The 19581-nt window shown below is 40.3% G+C and overlaps 2 protein-coding genes and 1 long non-coding RNA gene across 13 annotated transcripts in view; 2 read left to right on the top strand and 1 right to left on the bottom strand.

Annotated features, from left to right (window-relative positions):
* LOC119904040 (bromodomain adjacent to zinc finger domain protein 2B-like) overlaps positions 1 to 3506 on the top strand; it is a 51645-nt gene extending 48139 nt beyond the window's left edge. For 7 of the 10 annotated variants that reach the window (XM_038720422.1, XM_038720421.1, XM_038720418.1 and 4 more), the window contains 5 exons: positions 454 to 589; positions 1054 to 1200; positions 1379 to 1692; positions 1988 to 2131; positions 2508 to 3506. In XM_038720422.1, the coding sequence (XP_038576350.1) occupies positions 454 to 589; positions 1054 to 1200; positions 1379 to 1692; positions 1988 to 2131; positions 2508 to 2655 (889 nt within the window). In that variant the 3' untranslated portion in view covers positions 2656 to 3506. The remainder of the gene's footprint in view (positions 1 to 453; positions 590 to 1053; positions 1201 to 1378; positions 1693 to 1987; positions 2132 to 2507) is intronic. The other 3 variants (XM_038720417.1, XM_038720419.1, XM_038720420.1) reach the window with 3 other exon arrangements.
* On the bottom strand, positions 191 to 4598 carry LOC119904049. The gene is made up of 2 exons (XR_005444643.1): positions 4493 to 4598; positions 191 to 564 (listed from the first exon to the last, which is right to left on the bottom strand). It is a non-coding gene; the product is annotated as an uncharacterized LOC119904049 (long non-coding RNA).
* LOC119904043 (WD repeat, SAM and U-box domain-containing protein 1-like) lies at positions 3659 to 19579 on the top strand. 2 transcript variants are annotated; one of them, XM_038720425.1, is made up of 12 exons: positions 3659 to 5038; positions 6335 to 6522; positions 6886 to 6972; positions 8429 to 8522; positions 9081 to 9114; positions 9284 to 9324; positions 9696 to 9802; positions 10399 to 10428; positions 13783 to 13959; positions 18000 to 18134; positions 18263 to 18458; positions 18971 to 19579. In XM_038720425.1, exons 1-11 carry the CDS (start codon positions 4641 to 4643, stop codon positions 18412 to 18414), a joined length of 1443 nt encoding a protein of 480 aa, XP_038576353.1. In that variant the 5' UTR covers positions 3659 to 4640; the 3' UTR covers positions 18415 to 18458; positions 18971 to 19579. The 2 variants fall into 2 exon arrangements, with proteins under 2 accessions (XP_038576353.1, XP_038576354.1); XM_038720426.1 differs by lacking the exons at positions 10399 to 10428; positions 18971 to 19579 and having other exon boundaries at positions 18263 to 18955.
* The last annotated feature ends 2 nt before the right edge of the window (positions 19580 to 19581 follow it).

Genomic DNA, 19581 nt, shown 5'->3' with positions numbered 1-19581 from the left:
CTAGAGAGTCCTAACTTCTCACTCTGGGTAACAATAAAGACTAGGGCTGAACAATTAATCAAAATTTTATCAACATTGCAAAATGGCCTAATGTGGTGATTTTAAATTAAATATCGCTGTGCTGCAGATGTCCTGGCCTACACATCATATTCTACAGACTTAAGAAAACACCTTTGTTTGGTACAGATACTTGCAAAAATCACACCATAATTCATTTTAATATGTTTTTCAATGAAAATGTGGATAATTATGATTACCCCCATTATCACATAGTATATCACAATTACAATATCAGTCAAAATAATCGCAATTACAGATTTTTTTTTCAAAATCGTTCAGCCCTACTAAAGACTATTTCCTTCTTTACTTTCGGTCATTCAGTGTGATAATGTCACAGACTGTATGTGAATGCTGTCCAGTTACACCACAGTCTTACTCTCTGTGACCTCTAAGCAGCGAGGAAGAGGTGGCTCCAGGGATGAGGTTGTGGCGTAAAGCCCTCTGTGAAGTCCGCAGCTCAGCTCAGTTGTCACTCTGCATTCAGCAGCTGCAGAAATCCATTGCCTGGGAACGATCAATCATGAAAGTGGTTAGTGACCAATAATTTCTTCCTCTCACAGACTTGTTTATATTGTTTTATCTTGCACACATTTAAGCACCAATTTATAACTCAAACTAAAGACGTCCTTCTTCATGAAGATCAGTCTTTAAGGTTGCATGGCGTCTCATTCAGTGTCATAAAAACTACTGTGGTTGAATTTATTTGATCCTTTAAAAATGAATAAGCATCTTAAAAAAAAAGCATGGATAACACAACGAATCTGCACAGCATGCGGCAAAAGCTGAAAAAGAAAGTAAAGGTGTGTTAGAAGCAGCAATTTACAATATAACCAATCGATCATCACCAGGCAACAAACCATATCTGATAATAGCCCAATCGGTAACAAATCAACTTCGTTCAGTATGCCTGGCTGCACACAACTGCATAAATCATTAGTGTTCATAGTGATGTATATCAGTTTGAACTAGCCTACATATGTTTGGTGTTTCCAGCACTGCCAGCTCTGTCAAAAGGGAGATAATGAAGAACTGCTTTTACTCTGTGATGGCTGTGACAAAGGCTGCCACACATACTGCCATAAACCGAAGATCACTACAGTACCTGACGGCGACTGGTTTTGTCCTACTTGTGTAGCGAAGGTACACCAGCATGCCCTGAGACTCTCTTCTTTTGTCATTTATTTAATAAAATCGTACTATCACAGTACATCTACTGGGGCCTCACACCATGCAATTGTCAAATGATAACATAGCTGTATCACATTTACACACTCAATGAACTGATTTGAATATGATGTCTTGTGTGTCTCTACACCAGTCTTCTGTGCATTCTGTCATTCAGGAAAGTGGTCAACTCCCGCGGAGCAGGAAGCAACAGAGCCGAACAGCTGGAGGAGGGAAGAAAGGCAGTGAGGTAAAACGAAATGGTAAGCCATCTGCGGTAGGAGAGCTCATCAAAGAGGAGGCTTCCGGCAGCAACAGCGTGCCAAAGAAAGGTACCAAGGAGTTCAAGAAGAGGAAAGGAGACGACAGCCCGCCCGGCTCCCAGTCCAGGCATGACAGCCCTGTCCCCTGTGCAAAGAAAGCCAAAACGGCCAAAGACAACAGCATAAATGGGCTGGCGATGTGCCGGTACGCATGAACACATACTCACAGCATGCAAAGCGTCTAGCAGAGTTTACTTTCCCCTCTTCTCATTGTTAAAAATACTCCTGTGGTACATGTACAAGACAATAATCAGTGTGCAGAATCTGATAATCAAAACATCTATTTTACCGTGTCGTTTCACCTCATACCAAACCCTAAAATCAAGGGGGGGTCAGACCATGTTTCAGAAATGTTCTCAAAGAGGTGAAACTGATTGAATGGATGAGATTATATTTGGAGCACAAAATGCTCAGCTTTGTTCGCTACTTGTTCTCTCCAGACTGCTGCTGGCTGAGCTGGAGGCCCATCAGGACGCTTGGCCCTTCCTCACACCGGTCAACCAGAAAGCAGTCCCTGGATACAGGAAGGTCATCAAGAAGCCCATGGACTTTTCCACCATCAGAGAAAAGCTCACCAACAACCAGTATGTTTGTGTCACTGTTTGTTTTTAAAAAGATCTATGTAGGCTTTTCTATGTGGATTTTCTGTTTTTGATTTGGAGTGGCCTTTTATTGTGGCCAGCCTAAGGCACACCTGTGCAATACCCATGCTGTCTGATCAGCATCTTGATATGTCACACCTGTGAGGTGGATGGATTATCTTGGTAAAGGAGTGCTCACTAACACAGATTTTGACAGATTTGTGAACAATATTTGAGAGAAATAGGCCTTTTGTGAACATAGAGAAAGTCTTAGATCTTTGAGCTCAGCTCATGATGAATGGGGGCAAAAACAAAAGTGTAGCGTTTATAATTTTGTTCAGTGTAAATGAAACTTAAAACCCTTTTCTAATAATTACAGGTACTTGAATTTGGAGACTTTCATCGTTGACGTGAACCTGGTTTTTGAGAACTGTGAAAAATTTAATGAAGATGATTCTGAAATTGGACGGGCCGGCCACAGCATGAGGAGATATTTTGACAAACGATGGACTGAACTGCTGGAATAAAAACATTCCAGCGTGGGCTGTCCACGCTACTCTCTACATATCAAACTCCATCTTTAGCATTGGAGTCCTTCTCTTTACCTGTGACACTAAATCAGTACAAAGTTATAATAACACTGATGTGCAATGTGAAATGACAAATTCTCCTGCTGAGAAAAGACGCTTTAATATCTTAAAGTGCAATACTGTTTTCTTTATGAAAGTGCACTGACCCCTGGTCTCAATGTTGTATTTGGGAAACAAAGATTTCCACCATAGGTAGGTCATTCATTGGCTTTTTTTTGTATCATCAGTACTTTAGCTTTGTGTATTTATTTTCAAGTATTTATGTTACAGTCAGTCTTTTCTAAGAAAAAGCAGGAAATGGCACACAGCTTTAAAAAAAATCTAAATATTGTTTTACGGACTATTAAACAAGCCAATCAAAAAGAAATATTGTTTACAGTTTTTTTGACTGCCAGCAGTACTACTGTTCATCTACCTTTGAGTTTTTTGTGTGAAATACAAGGAATTATCACTGTCACTATTTGCTTATTTCTAACCTGTACAGAGTGTACAGTACACACAGTACAGTAAAAAATATTGTTAATGCATAAGGATGATTGTAGCACTCCAAATGTCTTATACTGTGCTATGCTGAATATCCACAAAAAAACTGGTCTCAGTATTGTAGTGCCTGACCTCTGACCTCTAAACAGTGTATGGAAGTGTGTTTTTTTTTTTGTGTGTGTGTGTGTGTGTCCTGCACAATATACCGTAGGAAACCCTTACACAAAATGTTTAAACTGTTTAGAGCTTTTCCTCTGAAAAGAATTGATGTGGTGCATATAGTGTGTTTTCATCTCCAAGCATTTCCTTCAGCCAGAGTCTGGGCCTTGATCCCACTGGGAGTCAAGACAGTGTCACGGTCCACTGGATACATCTCAAGACCGAACACTTGAAGTTTAACTGTATTTTATTATAAATATTGTGAAATGAGTAGCGACTTTTGTGGGAATATTATTTTTAAATGTTGGGTGTGTGGCACAGATAAAATAAATCTGTTTTTTTTCAAAATAACACTTTCCTCACTTTCTCCCCTAGGCTCATTAATTAAGTTCTGCAGAGTTAAACTGAATCATTGGATTTTTATTTGGTTGTTTTGGGTCTAACACTAAACTTAAATGTCTGAGAAAAGTTGCATTATTTGATTTTATTCAGTACGACTAGTGGAATATGACAAAGTACAAGTACTGTATATAAGTACAATTGTGGGGTACTTGTACTTTAGTATTTCCATATCTGGTTGCTTTATACTATATATATAGTATATGTTGCTATATACTACACTCCATTTCAGAGGGAAATGTTACTTGACACCATTTATGTCACAGCTATATTTACTAAGCACTTTTAACTAATCAAAACATGATCAACAAGCATGAATTATTGTTAAACATAAAACTTGCTGCTACAACATAAAAGGCTGCTTTCACATTAATTCGTAAATAATTATAATCCAATAATGTAGACACTACCCTGCTGGATTTATTATGAGTACTTAGAATACCTACTTAGTAATGGTTTGAATGCCGGACTTGCAGGATATATTTATATTGTCTTTATTTTAAAGTAAATTATAATAAATCTGCTTATTTGATTTGTTTGTTTAGTCGACATACTTTACACTGACAACACAAGATAAAGACTGGACTGTGTGAACATTGTGTAACTCAGTGACAGCGTCACATGACTGATAACTCTTCCAGCAGCTATTAAGTCTGCTAACTGTCCACGACACGCGAGCAGCAACAGTTTGCCTTTTAAAACGTTTCGTTCAAATACAGAAAAAGCGACAAACCTCACGGGACAGACAGAAAGCTGTCAGGATACGCAGCTTCCCATCAGGTGTCACTCCTCTCGTTCGTTTCAAAGGCGGTTATTTGAGCATTTTGCGCCACCTTGTGAGTGAAACCGCTCCCCTCCCCCGGCAGTGCCTAACAAACAAGATGGTGTCAGTAATTTGCACTCTTCGACACCACACGGACGAGGTCAGCTGCTGTGCCTTCTCTCCATCTCTCCTGGCGACCTCCTCCGGTGACAAGACTCTGAGAGTTTATAACACCGCTGACTTCTCGGAGCTTCCCTTCTCTCCTCTGTCGGGCCACGGCTACGGGGTTCACTGCTGCCGCTTCAGCTCGTGTGGCAGGTACCTGCTCAGCTGCTCCACAGATGGGTCCGCCATCGTGTGGTGCTCGGAGACAGGTGAGCCGGCCGCGGCGCTGCAGCACCCGGTCCGCAGTCCGCTCCGAGTGTGCGCGCTGGCACCCGACTCCTCCCTCCTGCTGGCAGGGGCCTGTGATGGTACCGTGGCCCTCTGGGACTTCCCCTCCAAGACACTGCGCAGGTACGGTGTGACCCAGGGTCGGTGAGCTGCATGTGTCTAACAGTCAGATTCCTGCATAGTTCCCGCCTTAAAGTGACATTTCAAAGCTCCTTTCTCAAGTATTTCTCTTCAAACATTCATCACTACTGTAAGCAATTTTCAAAGCAAGTTCTTAGTTATTAGCCTATTTATTAATGTGAGTGTGGGCTTTGACATTAATTACTATTAGTGTAGCCTATACAATGTCAGAAAACAATAAAAAATGGCACATATAATTTCTCTGAGCCAAAGTTCATAGCTGGTGGTAGAAACTGAGCAAAGATCATCAGTTTGCTTTAACATATTATGAATAAATATACACAAATAAATCCCGTGTGAGAACCTATAACCAGCAAATGTTTGAAAAATGACTTCGTCGATTAAACATACCGGCCAAATAAATTTCAGCTAATCAACTTTCTAATTGTTTCAGCTCAAGTGTGGGGTTCAGTCCAAGTAGATATCAGATAGAAATAACAACCCCACAACTTGAGCTTAAAGGTTCATTCTTGAAATTGGAAGTTTGACAAAAACTTCTATTTACAAAGTTCCATGTACTTTGTTGTAAACAGCGTGGATCCACATCTTGTGGCCTTCGTCACCAAACAGTCGGCTGTCAGGTTCTGTCCTGATTCTTGTATTGCAAAACAGATTTGATGCATAGAAATATGTGACATCGCATGATTTCACCAGAGCCACGCCCTCTTTAAACCAGTGGGAAAACTCAAAGGAAGAAATAACAAAAATGTTTCTAACTGTGAGAGAAAATAGTGTTTGTTAGGTTTAGATTAGGGTTACCTCAGGACTACATTAAGTCGGGTTTAACAACAGAGACATGTGGGACTAATGAAGATCAAAGAGCACAGCTCAGCTAGAGAAGCACTTATTGACAGCAGCAACAGACTCCATAACACATTTTGTGACGATCATTTTTGAACAATTTGTCTTTTAATCCTCAGATTCCACAAGACATTATGTGATTTCTGTGATCTGACACAGCTTTTACAGGCACCCTCAGGCCTGCTGTGTCTCTAATTAAAACTCTCAGGTGGTTTAAATTAATCTCATTAAACTCAGCCAGTGTCTCCACTGCCTCATCCAACTTAGTTTATTTATAGAGCATATTTAAAAACAACAGAAGTTGACCGAAGAAAAAGACTTCTTATATAAGAAATAATGAAACAGTGGTTTCCTCGTTTATTTTACACCCTCTCTGGTAAACCTTGCTCTTCAGTCTAGCCCAAGCTGTAACTAACTATCTAACGTTGTCTATCACAGCTGCAGCGCAGTGAGCGAGGCCAGTGTTGTGGCCTGCTGCTTCTCTCCCTGTGGCCAGATGTTCGTGACCGGCTGCACCTATGGAGACCTCAAACTCTGGGACGTGGACGTCTGTCTCCTGCATGCTGAGAAGGACGCCCATGACCTGGGAGTCACCTGCTGCAGCTTCACAGACCAGTTAAAAGTTGGTGAGTTCTTAGTATTTGAAGGGTCAAACATGCTTTCACTTATATCCGTGGATCACTAGTGGTGACTAAACAGGCAGATAGTTTGGTAGGTGAATTGAATTTTGGTTGCAGTGTTAAGAGCAATGGAAGAAATGACATCGTAAACGCAACTTGTGCTTATATGATTTTCAATTGATGCAAAATCAATCAACTGATTTAATATTTATTTCATTTATCAAGCAAAATACCAAACGTTTGCTGGTTCTGTTTTCTCTCATGTGGAAATTTGCAGTTCACAAACAGGCCGTCAGTCTTCGTTTGTTATTAAATTCAGTCGAGTGTGAACATTCAGGAAGAGGAAATGTGGCTGTTTTTGTTCTGCAGGCGGCTGCTGTGTGGAGTTTCGACTGGCCTCCTGTGGCCAGGACAGCCAGCTGAAAATATGGATCGTTTCCCAGCGTGAGGGACCAGGTAGGCAGACCCACCCACCTCCTCCTCAACTGAAAGCGCTCTCACTCCATCACCCATGAGAGAGGGAGAGAGAGCCTGCTGACTGCTTTAACCTTGAAATCTCTCTGCAGAATAAAATAATTTTATCAGCGTGTGGAATAAATCAGCTGCAGACTGACTCATTAATAATGGATCACTTTAAGACGTTCAGAAGAGGTGTGAGAGGTGTAAGCAGAGTGTGTGTGTGGAGAAGAGGGAATCAGGTGCATATATCCACTGTGACATTTATATCTCGACAGCAGAACAAGAACATTTTGTGCATGGTCAAAGATTGCGTAACCTACCTACAGACTGTATTCCTCTTAGTGTGTGAACACGCTATGTTGTTAGTTCCTAAGATGTGTTGCCATGGTAATGGCCGTTTCTGGGGAGGATGCGACGTATCCCTCATGGTGACCCGCTGCGGTGCCTGGAGATTTTTCATCTGTGAGCAGCTCAGTTTCATTTTGTCAAAATGTCATTTTTCAGATACTGTTTCTCTGTGGCGCTCTGAAATGTGCATTTATCTTGTCTTTGCTAAGGGATTGCATGCTTGAACCCCTCTTCCACCGTTTTATGAGAAAGACATTTAAGTGTAGACAGTTGAGGGAAGCAGGGGGCCAATTCTGAAGCTGGGATCATTGTGTGGTTTTTCTAGTCCCTTCTTACTTTACTGTTTACTGTAGCAGCCCCTATATTTTTATAGCTCCATAAGTCTGTTTGGTGGCTCTGAATCAAATCTTTTATGTTGACAGTTTTGCTTCACTCAGCAGCACATGTTGATGCCTCTCGATCACACGTTGCATTGTTTTTTATTTTGATGTACCATTCACTTGCGTCAGGTTTAATAATGCGTTTTTGTTCATTTCCATTTCACGTCACGTCATGAATATGCATACAAATAACAACTTAGCGTCCTGCAGAGTCTGAAAACAGTATTTCTGCTCTAATGGAGAAGAGGGAGGTTTAATTTAATACATGTGTGTTTACAGGCTGATAATTTAAATGCTGCCACAGGCTGATTAGTTTGACACACAGAATTACTACATAGTGAATTTTTGCACTGTACTCAGAAGTGCCTTTGTGTCTTAGGCTGTGAATATCTCAGGTTTGTTGTCAAAAAAAGAAAAGATTTTGTTTCCAAGCAGCTGTCAGCAGGTGGCAGAGCTGCAAGCCAGCAAGAGGAAAGACAGTTATTGACAAAAAGTTTTGACCGCGGGCGGGGGGGCGACTGAACTGATACAGACGAAGATGCACTTTGAAGTAAGTGTGTGTGTGTCAGAGACTGAATTTTTCATATTTTCTCTCAATTTATGGACAAATAAATAAAAGACGGTAGCTGAACAAACACACATCATTTTATTTTGACACACACCGTGTGTGTGTGTGTGTGTGTGTGTGTGTGTGTGTGTGTGTGTGTGTGTGTGTTGACCTTCAGCCTGTGTCATGAAGCTGCTTCACACTCTCGCCAGCCAGACGGCTCCAGTTCTGTCATGTGCCTTCTCTTCTGATGGAGAGCTGGTCGTGTCGGGGTAAGACTATACAGTCTATGGGTAAGATGCACGCACATAAATCAGCACTTCTTGTCTTCGCATGTGTGAGCAGCACTAATAAACACCTCCTGTGTTGGCAAGTGAATATTGACTTTTATGCCTGTCAGGCTGAAGTTTCATATTTGTTTTATTAATTTTTATTTTAAATTTTATTAATTTGCTGTGAAACCAGTTGCTCATTTGGGACAAATTAAGTTTAAATGAATCTCTCCTTCATGTTTAAACTGTCCCTTTTGTTTCTGTGCTGTAAACAGCAGATGCCACTGCTGAGCTCTGATCCTGCTGTTCCATCAGTCAGCCACAGGAGGAGTGTATTTTGTTGTGTTTAAGCTTCTGTTTGGGTCCTTCTGCTGTTTCTGGCCTCAGTATGGTTCATCTGTGCTCTGTAGCACTTTGTAGCAATTTGACTAATATGTGTGTTTTTGTTTGACAAATTGTGTATTATTATTATTATTATATTTTTCTTTTATTATTATTCTAAAATGCATGCATATGAATTCTGCAAATTACTTTGTTTACTCTCTAATTATTCAACAGTTCAGTGGATAAAAGTGTTGCAATATATGATGCGGTAAGTAAAGCACAAAAAAACACTTTAAAATGTAGGTATTTTTTGTTTAGCTTTACTGCTTCAGTCAGCTGTGGCTGAGGAGATTCCTAACAATAAATCACAGCTGCTGTAAACACAGAGATGCCAAAAATTCCTGTTTTGTCCATGTTTGTTTGTAATGTGTTTACAGAACCTGGGAACCCTGCTCTACACTTTGAAACAGCACAGCAGGTAAAATAACCTGACCTCCCGCCGCTGCGCAATCTTTGCAGCTATCAGACAAACAGCAGAATGGGAGTCCCAGTGCTTCAAATCCAAACGTGTGATTTTTGCATGATTAGTTTTTCCCAGAAGCACTGGGTGCAGTGATGCAATATCATATTCTCCAGCGCTGCTTTCCAGACAGTCATTGAAGTGGCACTGCAGGTAGGCACCAGCAGAGTGCTTTGAAGTGCTTGAAAGGATTCAAGATACTGTATGATCTAAGACTGGATTTTTTTCAAGGGTAGAGAGTACCCAACTTTTAAAGCTGTTCTCTTCCTGTGTCAGTTTTAGTCATACACACCCTAAACATTTCTGCTCGTTTTCCTCCTCCCTCACAGGTACGTGACGGCTGTTGCTCTGTCTCCCACCATGCCGTGGATTGCAACTGGCTCCATGGACAGAACGGTAAACGTATGGAGAATAGGAGATGGAGTCAGTAGAACTGGTAAATACTGAATTGTTTAGGTTGGCGCCTACAAATGCACAATCAATCCTCTTTTTAAAACAGATTGTTAGCAGTGATTCAGAGCCCAGAAGCCATTTGGAGTGCCAAAGCCTCCTAAAAGAGTGTTTTGGGAGATATCCAGCAGGAGAAGCTCCTATTACATGTGTATTGCTGTCTGGCTGCGTTGTCTAGAGGTGGAATTGTGATTGATGTTTATTGGTGCAGCAGGGCAAACTACCACTGAGTCTTAGAGAGCTGTTGTTATGGAGGCGAATCCTCTTTAAAAAAAAAAAAAAAAGTTTCAACCCAACATGAAAGAAGACATCAGGCATCAGACATTAGGATGGAATCCTAAATGAAAAGGTGCAATCACCAGACATCTGCAGGCCTTGAAGCTTCATCAGGGCAGCTCCCCTAACCATTAGTCAGGTTGATGTTGACAAAGCAAATTCCATCTCAATGAAGATCTGCCTTTTTATGCTTCTGCCACTCTTTCTCTCTCTCTCTCTCTCTCTCTGTTTCCTCTTTCCTTTAATCTTGTTTCTTTCTTTCTTTATACATTTTAAAATTATTCCTTTTTATGTTTTATTCTGCAGCAGCTGAATCAAGGCAGACAGTGTGCCAAGGTAAATAAAGGCATCACTCTATTTTGCCCTTAGAAATCTTCAGTTATTCACAGCACTCTTTGAGCTTAAAAACACTACTGTTCTGATTTAATATTGTGTGTGTGTGTGTGTGTGTGTGTGTGTGTGAATGGTTCTGCTATCAGAGTCTACCACAGGTGATAGATAATGTGATGTCTTGATCAACTGAAAACATGTTGGTTTTTTTTGTAGTCTTTTGTCTTTTTCGCATGTGATGAAAAGCTTTTGTGTTTGTCCTGTGTGCATTCTGTATAGCCTATTGTGTTGTGTGAACCTCAAAAGAAAGGTGCTTTGGTGAAGCAAATGAGGAAACTAAAATGAAATTGCGACTGTCTGGCTCTAAAGGATAAGGGTGCCATTATTCAATATTTTTCTTAATGTCAGTAAATCCTATGAAAAGACCAAAAGCCTGTGGGTCCTTCTCACACACTTCCCCAAGCCCATTCGTTCCTACTGAATTGTTAAAAATGGGTCACTCACCGTTTCATTTTCAAAAGAGGCTCAGTAATTTCTTAAAATGAACTGGCACTGTAGTTTTTAGCCATGCTGGCTGACTCTATGGATGGCAATGCCATCCGTTGGTCCACCAATTTCTGTCAATACTGAAATCTCATCAATCCGATGGCGTTAGCGTGCTAACATGATTACTTTTGGTGACCATGGTAAATATGATATCTGCTTTACATTGTAATTGTGAGCATGTTAGCATGCTGATGCTAGCACCTAGCTAGTTAGCTCAAAGCACTGTTGAGCCAAAGTATAGCTACACAAAGCCGTTAGCTGTAGACTCTTTAGGCAAGTTTATTTGTATAGCACCTTTCAACAAGTGCTTCTTTATGAGGCATTAAAAAGCCATCGGTCAAGGGAATATAAAAATACACTTGAATAAGATTTAATAAAAAGATAAAATGAATTTGAAAAAAAAATACAGTGCAGTGCAAGATATGACTAACTGGTCAAAAAATGTCATTTTAATCCCCTACACATACATAGACCATCCACACAGGTGTTTTTACTTATGACGTGTAATTAGCCCCCTTCTCTACAAACAAGACTTGGTTTGCATCTCCCTCGCTCTTCTGTTAGTTTAGTTTTGTTGCGTCTGCTAAAGCGGGACAACTCACCCTATCGTTACCACTCTTATTGGTGTTGAAAGTTTGGGGACAGTAAGTGATTCCCATTATTATTCCACCCAGCTTCAACCTGACTGAAAGTCTAATCAGCCAGAGTGATTGAAAACACTCAGCTGCATATCAATACATATCAGACATGCTAGTGAGTATACAGCAGCAGGAAGTTATGTTTTATGTGGGATTGACAGTGACCGATGTTCCAAATGGCATACTTCCTTTCAGTACATACTGCAGATGCCCTTACAAAGTAAAATTTATAAATAAAATTGTGCCTTAAACCTTTACCCTCTTGCTCACGCTGTGCAGAGGATTGTGGGTCAGAAAAGCATGTTTGCTTGCATACTGCAAAATGCTACTGGATGCTTTTATGGCATGCAGAATTTGACATATGCTACTATGTATTGGTACAAACCAAATCTTTTTCTGGCATATTAAATAGGATGGTAGTATGGATATTGGAACACCCAGAGTTAATTTTTATGAAGGAACATGTCACACGGTGCAAATGTAATGTGGTTTTATATTTTGGAAAATAATTGAGGTCTATGGCACAGAGAGTAAGCTATCAGATTTTAGCTGCACAGACAGGTTTGTCACTAGAATCAGTTCATTGTTGGTTTTGGTCTTTTCATGGATTTGTTGACAGTAAAACAAATATAGATCGCCAGACTTATCCTGTAAATCCTGTAAAGGTGATGGAGAGAGCTTCCCGTGTTCATCTGTCCAAATAATTAAACACTGCAGGCTGTCACAGTCTACAGTGAAGCTCTGAGGTTTTCATGCCTTTGGCACAGTATTTCCATGACTCAGCCTCCTAGACTGGGAGACTCCACACTCTATCAGCCAGGGCTGCAGAGAGGAGGTGGTGTTACTCTGCTCACTGTCGCGCAGACCTAATAAGTGGATGTTTCCACTCAATGTGACTATGCTTTGGGAAGTATTTCTATTTGTACAGTTTTACTTTCACCAGAAACAGGAAAATCACTTTTACACAACATTGCAATTAGTTAGTTCTTGTTGATTTAAAAAAAAAAATTATATTATATTGGCCCTATGCTGGCAATATATCTCCAATGCAGCTGCAATAGAGGGCAATAGCAACACATTTGGCTCTAGGGATGGCGGTGCTGATCAGTCCACCACTTTTGTCCAGACTGAAATATCTCAACACTTATTGGATAAATTGTCATGAAATTTGGTGAAGACATTTATGTATACAATACTTTAGTTTATGACTAAATACCTGTTAAATTAATGACATTCCTATTGGCCTCAGCTGCACTTTGTCTTCACTTTCGAGCTGATGTTAGCATGCTTACTTGGTAATCTCAGATGGAACTCTAAACTCTGACATTAAACATTTCCTGCCAAACAGCAGAAAGTTAACATTGCCATTAGTCTTGTTTGCATCTATCTGAAACATCAACAGTAAGTGAAAGGTTTATTATCAACCCCAGGTTTAATATTTAGTATCCAAAGGAATAAATCAAGCAGATATACCAGAGTCTCTGAAACCTTGAAAGACCAGAATGCAGTGCAGCCACAGGACATGTTCAACTTTAAATCAGGAGTGTCTTTTTTCAATTACAAAAATCCCCTCCTTCTGAAGCGCAGGCATGTTCATACGAGGCCAAGATAAACTGGCTTGCTGTGTGCCGGCCCTTGTTGGCATTCAAGACCACAACCTTTTGAGGAAAATATGCATTGATTGTGAATTGTTTATGCTAGCAGAGGTAGGAAGAGGTGAGGGGGAAACCTAACGTGTGGTTAGCGTGGTAATGAGCACTGCCTCCCAGTCTTCAGAGCTATCCTTCACATGGCTAATGATGGGCGATGGGAACAGTGAGGCTGCAGTGAGGTGTCATTAACGGGGGCCGACACACAACAGGCCAGTTCATATCGACCTCGAATGCAAAATGACGGCTGCTCACTCACATGGTGTTGTGTGAAGGTTGATGAGGTGCATGCTGGCACAATCTGAAGTAACACAACCCTGGATTTAATTTTCTTTTCTATGGTATATCAGGGATGTTTGTGTGTGTGTGTGGAAAAGTAATAGTGACTCCCGTATCAACACTGAGGGAGTGTGTCCTTTTCTTTGGCGTGTGAGGGAAATTGTTTGTTTGCATCAGATAAGTGTTGTTGCAGGAGATGGGGGTATAATAGCAGAGCACTTCCTCCCTTCCTGTTGTGTGTTTTGCAGGAAGGAAGTTGCCAGGTCATTCCAGGCTGCTGGTTGCTGATTGGTCGGAGGAGGATGTGCAGACTTGGCTGTGTGAGGAAGGACTGCAGGGGCTCATCAGCATCTTTAAAGCCAACAACATTGACGGACCAGAGCTCAGCCAGCTGAACAAGGAAACAGCCGCAGAGCTGGGAATTGGTGAGGATGGAATATAAAACACAGTCACGTACATAAGTGTACAGTGCGCACACACTCACAGGGACACTGGGATTCAATGTTTTCATGGATATTTACCATTTGATCCTGAAACATGACAAGCTTGAATTGGATAGCATGATATAAGCCGCTTTTTATTGATGCTCTGGTTTATCCCCACCCCCACCCCCCAACAGCAACTCTCCGCAAACAGTGATCTGATTTAGGGAGGTGACGTGGGAGCATTTCTATCTGCTTATACAATCACAAATAATGCTGTGGTTTGAGGACAGCAACCCACAGGATGACCTTTACGTCACAAACAATCATAATCCCTCTGAAAATAAGATTAGTCCACTCAGGGTCGTCCAAGGTCCCAGTGTGGAAAGTCACTGTACAAACTGCAGCCAGACAAACAAAAAAGATTTCTCCCTGCAGTGGCTGGACACGCTGTAGACACCAGTGTATAAGCAGCAACACGAACGTGCAGTTACAAACTAATGTTGGCACCATTATCGCCACCAAGGCACTTTTTTAGGAAATACACTATCTGTCTGTGATGGTTAGCTTAGCTTAGCATAAAGACAGTCATTTTTACACTGTTAGATGAATTAAACAAATGAGATATAATGTGCTAAGCGTACTTCAAGGAGTCAGCAGGTTATGTAACTGTTTTACTTTAATACTGATGTCTTTATATTACCTACATAAGCAAACAAGTCCATCAGCAAAAAGTCTGGCTATTTCTCTATAATTATTTTATATTTACTGGGTCAGACTCCCCACGGAATCAGACAAAACAATTTTTGGCTCATTGACCGGAAGGCTGATAATAATTCCAAAACAAATGCACACGCTAGCCAGATTAAGATCTTTACGACACTACCACTTTTGTCTGCAGGGGCCACCAGAATCAATTAATGAATTTCAGAGGTGCTTGTAGGGGCATTATGTTACTTTCCGACGGAGTTAGGCTCGACGTTTCCCCTTGTTTGCAGTTTTTATGCTAAGCTAAGCAAACCAACTGCTGGCTTCAGCTTCGTTTTTACCACACAGACATGAGAGTGGTATCAATCTTCTCGTCTAACTCAGCAAAGAAGCAAATACGCTCTCTTAAGAAAACCGCACGTACACCTGGTCATTCACGAGGCGTTATCAGCTAAGCACAATCTCGAGTCCTTATTTACGCACGCAGTTTTGAAGGGAATTCACATGCTGCATGAATGAACAGAATAGCGTTCTTTACTCTGATTAGGGTTATTGTGTGCCGACTGTAATTATGTAACTAGCTGCATGACACCCCCCCTTAATCATGGTAAAAACGCCCTTTTGGCTGTTGTAGTGTTTGCTTCAATTGTACAGCTGTAGACAAAGTATAAAAACAACAGGGAAGCCAACTTCTTGCTCAGTTATGCAAAGCATGTCCTATAGACTGAGCGTCTCTTTTTCCATGCGTTTAGTATGGAGGACAGTTCTGATCATTACCCCAGAATGAGGACACAGCAGATTGCCACATTTCTTGTCCTTTTTGGACTCTTGGCAACTAACAACAGTCCTTTTCCATGCATGCTGTTTGTGTAAATGCACATATAGACACACAATTACTCACACATACAGAACACGCGCGCGCACACACACACAGCAAATTAGATTCCAGCACACATTACTTGATGAAATATTCATGAATCTTTGAGCAAAGGGAGGAGAGAAAAAAGTTCCTCTCGGATATAATTCAGTGTATCTCTGTAGAGACAGCCTCATTCTGCAGTTTTATTGTAGCGTCTCATCAAATTATCAATCTAAATGTAAAGTGGACGGTAGATTTCTAATAGCTTGTAGCCCCCCGCCCCCCCGTGAAAAATGTGGGAACTTATGGAAATCTTAAACCCTATAGAGCTGTTAAGTGCAGTTTTTCTATCTATGAGTAGTTTATTGCTTAAATCAGAGAACTTAATGGGTTTAGCGTGTTTCACAGAGACAAGACAGAGACATGGCTTTTTTCGCAGGATCCAGCTTACTTGGGATTGCGAATGTTTTACTTGAATGCAGGATTTTCAGGACACAAAGTCCAGGGTTAAGAAGTACCCACAGTCTTTGCGACGTACACATGAATACTCTTCTCCCCCCCATGTTTACTTTCTGTAAAAGACGACGGACTCACAACATGTAATTTGCTGCTGTGAGAGAAATAGCCAGTCCTTAGCTGATTGTGACGATCTCTGTCAGTTTGTTGGAGACTGACTGTGTCCTAGTAACATTTCTAATGGTGACTCTATACATCATGACATTTAGGAGGACGTGTTGGAGTACATATGTTCAAATAATGCTAGAGTTTCATTCAATTCAAGCTATTACACAGACTCAATTATTCCAAAACAAAGCTACACAAGATCCACCCAGAAATCTAGCCCATATGTGTTAAATCCACTTTGTCATCAGACTCAACTTGAAGCCATCATTTTATCATGCGTTCCAAAAAATCATCCTTTCTGGTCTGACATTCTTGACATCATTTCCAAAGTCATTAACTCTAAGCCAGAACCAGATGGTTTATTAAGCATCCTTGGCACATGTAAATCAATGACGAACCTTGAAGCAGCTCAGAAACATTTTCTTTCTTATTCCTTCATCCAGGCCTGTAGTTTTAGGACACTGAGGTCATGTCTGTGAGATTAGTTTTTTTTAGCAACATATAAGCTGATTCCAGTATTTTCGAGACTCAATATTCAGTTTGGACTACTTTAAGGCCAATATCTGAATAAAATAAAGGATTATTTCCCCACCAGAAGTTTATTCCTGGCAAAGTGCAGAATTGAGCCATGTCCAAATCTTCATATAAACTTAACAAGCGTTCAATTTTGGGTCTTATAGCCTGGGTCTAGGCTAATTAAACCATTGAAAACCCTTTAGATCATCTGAAAAATGCATAATCGCGAAGCTGAAAACAGGGTCGCTTTTCGTAGGCCATGAAAAATACATGCGTTTTATAAAAACGGACAAAGAGCGCCATTATGGCAAATAAAACATAGAGACGATATAACTGTCCAAATAATTTAAAGCATTTTGAAACTTAATTAAATGATATTGTGGGAGGAAATCATTACATGCATTTATCTACCATTAAATGTGACTGAGTCAGTTAATTCCTCACCTTTTGAAAAAGATACAATGTGTTGCGGGAAAAAAACAATTTGGTAGAATTTTAGCATTTAGCAACCTCTTATTACCTAGCTTGCAGTTTGAAACTAGATAATTTACACCTTGCAATAATATATATGTATATGTATTCAGTCTCATAGAAATAGGAGTGGTTTTGTTTATTTGAATGACGCTAGATATATTTACAGAACATCCCTTGGCGCAATATAATTGTTAAAACTAAGCACTGAAGACATTATTATTGTTGTTGCTGTTGTTATTAACTTATAACAACATATGAGTCAAAATCTATTCAGGATTTAAGAATGCAGGCCTGAAAATGTCACTGCAGCTGCTCTCGCTGACTCTCACTTTGTCTCTGTCTGTATATAAGACCGACACCTCTGTGGTACTGCCACTATACACAGACGCATCACTAGCCATGTGTGGCTGTAAAGGTCCTCCCTCCATTCAAGCTGGTGGTCAAATTTAGTACAGAGTGGTTTTCCTCTTTCTACCCTCTTTTTTTTTTTTTTTTTTTTTTTGTGGAGTTTTTCATTCTGGAGCCAAATAATTAGATGTTAACTTTGAACTACAACCCACACAAGCGCCTCAGGGGGGAGTCTCCTTGCCTGAGTTGTGAAGCCATCACTACACAACGGGCTGAGGTCCAGATTTATTCCTGCGTTTGTCGAGTGTCTGTCGCCTCACTGATTCACTTTCACGGGGAAAACATTAGTGGAATAACATTAACATAAGATACTATTTCACATAAGCCAACCAAAGCCATTTGATGATTAGGACTCAAACAATCTTTGCTTCACTTAAGTTTCAAGTGTTAGAAGAAATAGCACAGCATGTGATTTAATTTACCGGTTGTACTGAACAGTGTGTTGGTTTCTTAGAGTCTGTGGGCCTCCGCGGTCGTCTCCTCAGGAAAATCGAGGCCCTGAAGGCAGAACAGAGCAGGTCAGAGGCCCCGGATGAGTTTCTGTGTCCAATCACCAGAGAGCTGATGAAGGATCCAGTCATTGCTGCAGGTTAGATGACAAATGCTAAAAAGAGTCCACGATTCATTCTGTACACATTTTTATTTATTTTTTTCTTTCCTGCATCCATGATTATCTCAGCGTATATGAAGGTGTCAAAATGTGTGTCTACCCCACAGATGGGTATTCCTATGAGCGAGAATCCATCGAGAGCTGGATCAGGGGCAAGAACAAAACCAGTCCTATGACGAACCTGCCCCTCCAGACCACACTCCTCACCCTAAATAGAGCGCTGAAGTTGGCAATAACACGTTGGAAGTCGAGCCAGTAGGCAGCAGCTCATTTTAGCTTGTTTGTCAGAGTCCGACTAAACAGGTACTTCATCTTTAAACAGAAATTGCTCATCTGATAACAAGTGCTCTTCTGACTGAGAGAAGTCATTACTATTGATAGTGTTTTGTTCAGGGTACTACAAAATCATCAGAATCGGATGTCTCAGAGAAGTCAAGGGATATTTACCCAGTAACTAATTCTGTTTAGCAAAATACAGCATGTTTTAATGTAGAAATAATTCCTCCCTCCTCTTACAAATAACGCTGAATTAAGAAATTAAATGCAACATTGTTCAACAGACTAAAGCTAGCTTATGGTGGCTAATGTTAGCAAAGATAGATATTGCTGTGTAACTGAGATTACTTTGCTGACTTTGAGTGTTTTCTACTGCTACTGTTTTTGCATCTACTACTTAGAGCTGCAACGATTAATCAAATAGTCGATTAGTTGTCAACTATTAAATTAATTGCCAACTATTTTTGATTAATCGGTTTGAATTATTTGTTTTAAGAAAGATTATCTGATTCCAGCTTCTTAAATGTAAATATTTCCAGGTTTCTTTACTCCTCTATGAATTTCTTTGGGTTGTGGACAAAACAATTTGAGGACGTCTTCTTGGTCTTTGGGAAACACTGATCATCATTTTTCAAATTTTTCTGCCATTTTACAAGGTAAATTTATTTTATACATACAACAGAGTTGTAGGTTGAGATGCAGTTTGTAGTTATAAAAACTAAACAACTAATTGATTGACAGATTCATCGACAATGAAAATTATCGTTAGTTGCAGCCCTATTACTACTCGAATAATAGTCACGATGGCTGCTTTTCAGCCAAAAGTTACATAAGCCTTCTGTAATTATTGGGATAAACTGAGACAAGTGAGTTAATGAGCAATACAGTTATTTCAAGGCTTTTATCTCGTATGTAAAAACAAAAATAAACAGACCCTCCCTTGCCAGAAATGAATGGAAGTTAAATGTGCCATTGTCCTGTAATTTCCATTTGTGGCCACAGTGACTGCTGTTTAATCTTGCTTTGTTGATCTGTTGCATTACCTTTGAAACAGCTGAATGATATTAACAATTCTGTTTAGGTTATTAATAAATGTCCTCTTAACTCAAGTAGTCTTGTGTTTTAGAATAAAAATCAGCAGAGCTGTTTG

The sequence above is a fragment of the Micropterus salmoides genome, unplaced genomic scaffold, assembly GCF_014851395.1.
Source record: "Micropterus salmoides isolate LMB-PRFRI ecotype aquatic unplaced genomic scaffold, ASM1485139v1 Ms_hic_scaffold_15, whole genome shotgun sequence".
Lineage (NCBI taxonomy): Eukaryota > Metazoa > Chordata > Actinopteri > Centrarchiformes > Centrarchidae > Micropterus > Micropterus salmoides.
This window is presented reverse-complemented; position numbering and strand designations above follow the sequence as displayed.

Bases quoted from the DNA above. Each gene is read 5' to 3' on its own strand.
- LOC119904043 (XM_038720425.1), top strand. From the start codon at position 4,641: ATGGTGTCAGTAATTTGCACTCTTCGACACCACACGGACGAGGTCAGC. The intron at 5,039-6,334 runs GTACGGTGTGAC...TGTCTATCACAG, and splicing joins CCCTCCAAGACACTGCGCAG to CTGCAGCGCAGTGAGCGAGG. The intron at 6,973-8,428 runs GTAGGCAGACCC...GTTGACCTTCAG, and splicing joins TTCCCAGCGTGAGGGACCAG to CCTGTGTCATGAAGCTGCTT.